The 10,000-nt window shown below is 45.9% G+C and overlaps 1 protein-coding gene across 1 annotated transcript; it reads left to right on the top strand.

The window, feature by feature from the left end:
- The first annotated feature begins 6,668 nt into the window (after positions 1–6,668).
- LOC134093433 (leukotriene B4 receptor 1-like) lies at positions 6,669–7,655 on the top strand. The gene is made up of 2 exons (XM_062546484.1): positions 6,669–7,095; positions 7,393–7,655. The coding sequence occupies exons 1-2, from the start codon at positions 6,669–6,671 to the stop codon at positions 7,653–7,655; spliced, it is 690 nt and encodes a 229-aa protein (XP_062402468.1).
- Positions 7,656–10,000: the final 2,345 nt, after the last annotated feature.

Here is a 10,000-nt window from a genome sequence, read left to right as displayed (position 1 = left end):
TGTGTGTGTGTGTGTGTGTGTGTGTGAGAGAGAGAGAGAGAGTGTGAGACAGAGACAGGGATAGAGAGAAGAATGTGTGACACAGGAGATATGGTTAGACGTCATCGTCTTAATTTAGTGTTTGTGCATCTGCAAACTTTCTCCCTCCCTGTGCCTCTCTCATCCACACACACACACACACACACACACACACACACACTGTCTCACTCTCTTTCATGTCTCTCTATTGACTCTGTTCAGGAGTCCTAGCATGTCCCTGAGGGGGTGCGGAGAGGGTCATGTTTGTGTGTGTGTGTGTGTGGATGTGTGTAGTGTGTGTGTGTGTGTGTGTGTGTGTGTGCATGTTTGTGTGTGTGTGTGTTGATGTTTAACGAGTTGTTTGTTATAATGAGGCATTTGGGGTAATGAGAGTCTGTCCTCTTTTAACTGAAGTCATTATCAGATCACACCGAACAACATCATTCTCTTTGTGTCTGTGTGTGTGTATATACACACAAGTTTGTGTGTGTACTGTGTAACCTGTAGGTTACCTTAACTGATGATTAAGGTTGAATAAGGCAAAGCAATATCTCTTCAGAGTTTTTCCCAGGATCCCGTGTCTTTGTGTGTGTGTGTGTGTGTGTTTTGTGTTGGTATAACAATGGAGGGTACATATTTGTGCCTGCTGATAATGTGTGTTTGAGCAAGCAAAATAACTTGATAATTTCCTTTACAAGTTCAACGATGCCAAACTGTGCCGTATACTCAATATGGATGCTCTCTTCCTGCAGATATTATGGAGTGCACGGCAAGATGTTGGCCTGAAGACCTTTGTGTAGACTATAAGGCAGAGAATTTCTATAAAACAGGTCTGTGGTCATATTGTATGTGTGCGTGTGTGTGTCTGTGTGTGTCTCTGTCTGTGTCTGTGTCTGTGTGTGTGTGTGTGTGTGTGTGTGTGAGTGTGTGTGTGTGTGTGTGTGTGTGAGTGTGTGTGTGTGTGTGTGTGTGTGTGTGTGTATTTGTGTGTGACCTTGTGTAGACTAGTAGACAGAGACTTTTTATAAATCAGGACTGTGGTCAGTGTGTGTGGGTGTGAGACCTTGTGTAAGACTATAAGACAGACTTTATATAAAACAGGAAAGACATGATGAAAAAAACATAAGACATGATGCAAAAAACAGATATACTGTACAATGTAAAACTGCTCATGCAAGATGCACATACTTACATACACTGTAAAACTGTGCTCATGCAAGATGCACATACATACATACACACACTGTAAAACTGTGCTCATGCAAGATAAACTGTGCTCATGCAAGATGCATGCACTGTCTCTCTACATCCTGATCAGTGGCACACACACGTGCGTACACCACACTCCGCCCTCTCTCGTCCCGCAACTGCATCTTAATATGACGACATGAAGAACAGAACAGAACAGAACAGAACAGAACAGAACAGAACAGAGCAGAACAAACATGTATTGTTCACTCATGTGGAAATTCATCTTTGGCCCCACTGATTCCAGCGGTGCATTCAAATTTGCAAACAGTTTGCAAACAGTTTTCTGTTAGCCTTGAGTTTTCGTCGAACGTTTGTGAACGATCGCAAACAGTCTGAGGAGGTTGTTCTCCGTGAACATACAGTGGACCGCTTCAGTTGGAGTGTGTGTGTGTGTGTGTGTGTGTGTGTGTGTGTGTGTGTGTGTGTGTGTGTGTGTGTGTGTGTGTGTGTGTGTGTGTGTGTGTGTGTGTGTGTGTGTGTGTGTGTGTGTGTGTGTGTGTGTGTGTGTGTGTGTGTGTGTGTGTGTGTGTGTGTGTGTGTGTGTTTGTGTGTGTGTGTGTGTGTGTCCTTGGTCTGTGCTGGACCGCTTCAGTTGGAGTGTGTGTAGAGTGGTGGCACCTCAAAGGGCTCCTGCAGTGCCCCATGAGACTGTTCAAGATTACAATGGAGGAGAGGAGACATCCTGAGAGGAGTGGACATGTGGACACACTCTCTCTCTCAAGCGCACACACACACACACACACACACACACACACACACACACACACACATACACACAGTCTCTTCGCCATGTTCTTTCTCTCTCTCTCTCTCTCTCAAGCACACGCACGCACACACACACACACACACAGTCTCTTCCCCATGTTCCTTGGCATCATGTGATTCCATTGCCTCTCTTTTGTTTGATGGGACTCTGTCCTTCAGGTGTCTAACAGTGTGTGTGTGTGTGTGTGTGTGTGTGTGTGTGTGTGTGTGTGTGTGTGTGTGTGTGTGTGCGCGCCCACCACTGTTCTGTATGCACAGTGCCTTTCACTGCATTTTGCCAGCAGCTCGTACTGTATAACACTCCCAACCAGACACCACCAGTTAGACTGGCCAGTGGCCACCCTATCTTGTTTCATACCCATGAATTTTACCCTCAACTCTATCAACCTTCGCAATTATGTCACAAACACGCGGTGGCAGGTGTCATATGCTGTCATGACGAGACATTGTGAGGTGCGTGTGTGTGTGTGTGTGTGTGTGTGGGGCCACTCCTGACACAGTGGTTGGTTTAGGCAGTGTGTTGCGGCTGTCAGTAATTGGCGTGACTTGCCATTGTGTCTGACAGCATGTTAGCCTGCAGTGTCACATGCTTGTTAGGCTCCGTCGCTGCATGACAAAATCCGCTAATTATAATGAATCTCGTTTGAGATGGAGGGCCCTTGCTGAGGAGCTACCGGCTCGTTACGGGGTAATTAAATCTGGGGAGTCTCCTCAGCTCCCACTGTTTCCAGAAGGAGGCTCGTAGGAGCCCAGAAACTGATAGTTTAGACAAAAGTTGCAGTCTAGCCTACTGTACCTCATTCATTCATCGAGCTTGCCAACGCTTTAGTTTGGCCTTTCCAGAGAACCCCATGATCATTCAGTACCATTAACAAGAACTCCAGGTGCATTTTAAAAAAACTGTTCCATCTAACATCTTAAGAGGTAGCCTCAACGGTGATGCAGCAATGTTTAGGTAACCTGGCCAACAGACCAGACAGAACTAGCTGAGTAAACCTCTGGTGGCTAAGGTTCTCTAATGCAAAATAATCAAAGAAACAAGCGAGTGCTGCAGTTAAATGAGGTTGCGGAGATGACTCTCTGTTGATTGGCTGCTGTTTGAAATGCATGCCTATAGGCAAAGATCATTAAGGGCGGAGCAAGATACTTCATGAGAAGCCACTTCCTGGAACCCGAATCGCAAGAGGGAGGGGGGGCAAAATCCCTCTTTATGCAGAGCTGTTCCATTGAAGTCTATGGACATGACACGCATGACACACCCCCTTTATGCAGAGGAAGTGATCCCCGTTTTGCGCCCATAGACATGAACTACGACGACGTATCTTGCTCCGCCTTAAGGATCTTTGCTGTAGGCCAATGAATGTGACTAAATCACAAGGATCCATCCTGCATATGAGGGCTGCGTCCTCAGTCTGCAAAGTTCAATTCTAAGTGCAAAACCATAATGAGCTACAGCTATAATGACCTCAAAACAAGTTTTTTTCCCCCACAGACACAATCGTCTACTAGATACTAATGGATATCTACAGGCTCAGTGTTGTTTGCTCTTTTGACAATGAGTACTCATTGGTTAAAGCTTCTTTCATGTTCCTCTCCCCTTGTGTGCTATTTGGGGGCAGGCTATAACAGACTGTCTTATTGACATATTAAGTTATTAAACAGAATATGGCATATACGCATGTTACATTAGCAAGTTGCTTCTTCATATTGGTGTGATATATTTCCCATTGGCGACATTAGCATGCTATATTAGCATGCTACTCCATGTTGAGCGTGATGCATTTCTCATAGGGAATGCGAGCATGCTACATTAGCCCAGGCGCTCATTAGCCCAGGCTTGTGGGAAGAGTGTAGCCTAATGAGTGAATTAGCGTTAGGCTAACTGTGTGTGATGTGTCTGGTAGCAGGGGTGATGAGACAGCCCTAATGCCTCGTGGTGTAATCAAAGCTAGTTCTGGCTCACTGAGACTCTGGCTGCTCATCTAACACTGACGAATAGAAGACGATTTGCTCAGTGCGAAGGAGCTGCTGTAGGCTAGCAGGAAGAGCTCTAGTCATGCTCATGGGAGTAGCCTAGGCCTATATGCACAGATGACATTAAAAGTGGAAGAGGAAGTGTTTGAAACAGTTCCACAGGTCATTCAACAGACCAATCTGACTATGTTTATCCGCTCAAATATTTATATCATTTTGCTCATGCCTGGTATGGGCTCTGTAAAAGTTCACAAATAGATGGATGCTCTGCAGTTCAGCCACAGAAGCACGCACGGCGTTGCGTTGAAATATCCGCAGCTTCGGATCAGAGAGTTCTGGACCAGGCGTGTGGCGGCAGGTGCCCCTCAGCAGATGGGATTCTGGGATTTGGAATGTTAAACCTGCATGACACATTCTCAAGGGGCTTCACTCGTACACCCTGGTCCATGTCAAGTGCCTTTACGTCTGTCTGTGTTGGAACTTGTTAGTCTGTTGGAGACAATGGCCACTAAAGCAGAGAGTATACTGTACAAGCCTGTTGGTTTGAGATCTGGCCGGTGTGATTGTGTTGGTGGTTAAGATCCGGACCGGGCGGTGTGTGTGAGATTGTTAGTTGAGCTGCGAGTGTGTGTGTGTGAGAGTGATGGTTGAGCTGCGAGTGTGTGTGTGAGTGTGTTGGTTGAGCTGCGAGTGTAGTGTGTGTGTGTGAGTGTGTTGGTTGACTTGCGAGTGTAGTGTCTGTGTGAGTGTGTTTGTTGAGCTGCGAGTGTAGTGTTTGTGAGAGTGTTGGTTGAGTTGCGAGCGTAGTGTGTGTGTGAGAGTGTTGGTTGACTTGCGAGTGTAGTGTGTGTGATTGTGTGGGTTGAGCTCTATTATACCTCATTATAGAGGTTTTATAGAATAAAATGATGCTTGTTATGAAACATTTAAAACTATTTTTAAACCAAAGTAATGGACTCGGACACAATCTGCATGTCAAGCATGTCTTGGTTAAGCTCTGGCCTGTGTGTGTGTGTGTGTGTGTGTGTAAGTTTGTTTATCCTAGATAAATGGCCGGCGAGAGCTCCATTATTCCGGGCGGGGTCTGCACCGTGCCGTCCCCTCACACTGATTTCCATTTTTATGGAAACACGACGTGTCACAATGCAGAGGCTCTGTTTGCTGCACACTTCATTGTGTGAGACACGCTCGCAGAATGAGGCTGTGTATGACTGGCCTTGCTTGACCTCTGCATGTGTGTGTGTGTGTGTGTGTGTGTGTGTGTGTGCACGCGCATGTGTGTGTGTGTGTTGTTTCAGAATGGCGATAGTGCCAGTGAGCATCCTCTTCTCTGATTAAGGTTGGCCTCTGATTTGACAGCCCGTATAAATAATGTCAGAACGCATCCATAATTCATAACTCTAGATTACTCTTTGTGATAGAAGAGCAGAGTGGCTGTTCTGCCCGGTCAAACTCTTTCCTCTGCATTAACCGTTGGACTCTCACTGTCACTCTGGCTTTACGCCAGTGCTTTTTCATTCATTCATTCATTCATTCATTCATTCAATCACACACCTCCTTTTACCCTTGCAGAACACTCACTCACTCACTCACTCACTCACTCACTCACTCACTCATTCAGATACCTTAATCTCAGGGTGTCTATATAGGTTCATAATCTACACAAGCTATTTATTATTAATGATCTATTATCTTTCCCCCTTGCCTGTGATGATTCTTATATAGGAATCGGATGTTATCAAATAAAACTTTCATTACCCATGTTGTCACTCGGCAATGCCACCACAGCTACACTGTGCACAGGAACAATGTGGTCTGCACTGCAGCAACCGACCTCCTCAGCAGGACATGAGTTGAGCAGGGTCACACAGGGGCTACAGTACGTCATAGATGTTAGAAAGTTCGATACCGCATTGGGCTCAAGAGCGTACGTAAATAGCGCCGTCATTGCGGTGGGGGCAACAGTCACCGGAGGCCAATGGAGATACAGGTGTCTCTGACGGGGAATCAGAAAGGTGTCTCTTGATTGCTGGAAAGTGTTGCCGACAGACTGTACAGGTGTTGCCAGCAATATGGCGGCCATGTTTATGTACTGTATGCCACCTGATAGAACTCGATGGACAATGCGGTATCTAGCTTTCTGATATCTATGGGCTACATCCCCAGTGATTGGCCATAGGCCCATGTCCCCAGTGATTGGCCATAGGGCTATGTCCCCAGTGATTGGCCATAGGGCTACATCCCCAGTGATTGGCCATAGGGCTATATCCCCAGTGATTGGCCATAGGCCCATGTCTCCAGTGATTGGCCATAGGGCTACATCCACAGTGATTGGCCATAAAGTGATTGGCCATAGGGCTATGTCTCCAGTGATTGGCCATAGGGCTAAATCCCTGAGTGACATGCTTGTCAGTGTGGGTAGCTGCCACATAGCATTCAGCAATAAGCCCCGAGAGGCCGTAGTTTGCACTGATTTTAGTGTTGTTAGGCACGACGCACAAGCGGTCCCCTTTAGTATGTCCACAACTTCCTAATTTGCAACATTGAATACTTTGCCTTCTGAAGTCATGAATGCTTCAATCAACAGCTCAAACACTGCCCACATTTCCAAAGGGGAGATAGCTGGCATTGCCATTCGTGCCCTCTGCCTCCTTTTAGGCATGTGTGGGAACATAACAGTTGTTGTGGTCCTTGTCCGCAACATCAAGAAGAAAAACTTCACCGTGCAACTGATGCTGAACCTGGCGGCCTCGGACATCCTGTGCTTGGCCATGCTGCCTGTGTGGATGTGCAACCTTCTCTTGGGCTGGACTATGGGCCTCCATTTGTGCAGTGTCTTCATCTTCATCACCCACGTCGCCGTTCACGCCAGTGTGTTTATCGTGACCCTGATGAGCGTGCAGAGGTACGTGGTGGTCCTGTACCGTCCGCTGTGGTCCAGACTCGGGAGACGAGGAGAGCGTGCTGTGTTGGTGTTCGTGTGGGTGCTGTCTGGTGCCCTTGCCTTCTCTCCTGGGGCGACTTACGGCATCGCCGTCGATCGAACGAAATGCGAGCAGGTCTTCAGAACCGAGGTGCAGAACCGAGGTGCAGAAAGTGGGGGTTCTTCTGCTTGAGACAACGGCTCTTTTTGTTGTGCCGTTCAGCACGCTGATGGTTTCCTACTTTTGTCTGCACAAGAAAGTCAGGGCGAAAGCTCAGGGGTCGCAAACAAAGGAAGGTTCTCCGCGCTTCTGCAGTAGTGCGACAATCTGGTGCAACCAGGCCAGGTCCAGGACTCTGATGAAGACGTTTGTAACGTCGAAACGTTAGTCATGTTTTGCACCTTTTCAATAAATCTTAAAGAAGACATCTGTGTTGCACCGGCACTCCTCTTCCTTCAAGCTCAGGGGTCGCATCAGAGGTCGGCAACTTTAGTGACCAGCATCGTGGTGACTTTCTTCGTCTTCTGGATACCGCATCACATCATAAACGCGATGGTCATGGTTGCGCCCTCGGAGCCGGTCCAGTCGGCTGCCCACAGGGCTCCCCGACAAGTGGCCATGGGCATCGTGTTCCTCAACAGCTGTGTCAATCCCCTGCTGTACGCCTTTAACTATCGCAGCCTTCGGGCTGAAAGCGCAGGGACTGACAGCAACACCACATAGATAGGCCTCCAATGATGTCTCTTGAAACTGTAACGCAGAAGAATGCTCTACCAGGTGGTGTGTGCATGCATACGATGTCCTGCATTGCCCATGAAGTCTTCATGCAGAAAACAAAGAGAAAGTCACTGCTATAGAAAGTAAAGTATCTATCGACATTTCAGCCTTCTGAAGGTAGAAATAAGTATGCCAAATACTTTACATCTAGGGCACATGTTGTAATTACCTGTTCTTTTTTACTTGACTGATATAATTAGATCCTTGTTTACTGATATTAAAGTGGAATTTCATTACCTTAACCTAAGCTGTTGTAGAGTTATGAAAACTGATACATCTGTAGTTTTGTTGCATAAGAATGAAAAACAAATCATATTAAAAGCAAATACAGGCTTCTTTAGTGCCCATCAGTGTTTTGAGTCTTATTTTGGATGATTGTTGGTCAAGCAATAATGTGTCAAAAATATTCAACTCTGCTCATCACAACACTATGCTCATATGGTTAAGGCTCTTGTACGTATTGAAGAGCTCTTTCATAGTCTGTGCAAACTAGGCAGATGATTTGCCTCCATCAAAAAAGCATGACACGGCATTTACGCTTGCACAGCGTTACAAAAACGACACATTTTGCAACGCATGTACACATCTCGCCCTCCTCGCATAGCTGGATCTGCGTAGCTCGCATAGACTGTTAATCAGCTTTTTAGTCAGACAGACATATTGGCCTTGTGGTCAAACTTGCCAGTCAACCTGACGGGTTAAACTCTTCCCATAATGCCTCTGAGTGCCGCCATAAGCTCTTAGAGTGACCTGTGGTGTCAGGCCAGACTTGTCCTATTCCATCACTTTTATGGCGCTCCAATGGAGTTGCTCTGGGGGGGTCCAGTGACACAAAAGCATTTGCAGATGAGAGAGGCGACATGACGGAGGCCTTTTGTACAACACTGCAGGCTTAATTATGGACATTAAACTGTGGAATTGACCACTGACCCATGGAGAATGATTGCCACTAAATGCCTGTGTGTGTGTGTATGTGTGTGTGTGTGTGTGTGTGTGTGTGTGTGTGTGTGGTCAAATTTTCTCTCTCTGGCCCACTGCCTGGTAAGAATTAATTTTACAGAACAAATTCTAAATTTACGGCCATGTTTCAGTAATAATCTATGTTACACACCTAAATATGATATAGCTCAAAAGTTTGTATGCCAAAGATATGCTTACACTAAGGAATGACATTCTGATATCATACTTACTGGTTCAGGCACACCTAATCAACACTACTATCAAAACAATGGCACTACCACATGACATAAATTATCCTGCAATTTGTTGTGTGAAAACAACTGTGATAGTGATGTGAATTAGCCTGTTCTTATGAGAAGTGTAGTGATGTGAATTAGCCTGAACTTATGATAAGTGTAGTGATGTGAATTTGCCTGTTCTTATGAGAAGTGTAGTGATGTGAATTAGCCTGTTCTTATGAGAAATGTAGTGATGTGGATCAGCCTGAACTTATGAGAACTATGGTGATGTGAATCAGCCTGAACTTACAGTATGAGAACTGTTGTAGTGATGTGAATTAGCCTGTATTTCATTAGACTACTGCCACTACCACCATATATCCTTTTTACAGTATAAAGCGACACTTGTCATCAGAACTGTACATTTCTGTCACTATGACTACTGTATGTGGAAATAAAGTGAAATAACTGAAATAAGAACACCTGTGACGAACAAATTGAACTAAAAAGCACAAAGTGTCTGCTTGATAACCCCAAAGTCTCAAAGGCTGCTCTGTTTGCTTTCCACAAAGGTTGCTTTGTTGGTGTTTTTGTTTTTGATGATAAACAGGCTTGGTTGGTTGTTGATTGGCCGCTGTGGGACATCCTCTACCTTTGGCACTCGGAGTGTAACACGTCCCCTGTGTATACAGTATCTGAGATAAATAATAAAAAAGGGAAACGAATTCTGTGGTGTAGGATCAATAATTGGTCATCCTGAAAATCACACTCTCACACACGCACACATACAGTACACACACACACACACACACACTCACGGGCACATACACGTGCACACAGACACACAGACACACACACACACACACACACACACACACACACACATAACACTAACAGGCACATACACACACACACACACACACACACACACACACACACACACACACACACACACACCTTGCTGTGCAGTGCCTGTGTTTACTCATCCCTCATTCTGGTGACAGACAGCCCATAGGATTCCACAGCGCTGTGTCATCTACGGTCAACACACTCTGCTCTGAATTCCCACGGTATCCATCTTTCTCTCTCTCTGTTCAATTCGATCCTAAGTGC

Source organism: Sardina pilchardus, chromosome 10 (genome assembly GCF_963854185.1).
Source record: "Sardina pilchardus chromosome 10, fSarPil1.1, whole genome shotgun sequence".
Lineage (NCBI taxonomy): Eukaryota > Metazoa > Chordata > Actinopteri > Clupeiformes > Clupeidae > Sardina > Sardina pilchardus.
This window is presented reverse-complemented; position numbering and strand designations above follow the sequence as displayed.

Coding starts and splice junctions, on each gene's coding strand:
- LOC134093433 (XM_062546484.1), top strand. CDS start 6,669: ATGTGTGGGAACATAACAGTTGTTGTGGTCCTTGTCCGCAACATCAAG. Junction 7,096..7,392: donor AACCGAGGTGCAGAACCGAG/GTGCAGAAAGTG, acceptor TCTTCCTTCAAG/CTCAGGGGTCGCATCAGAGG.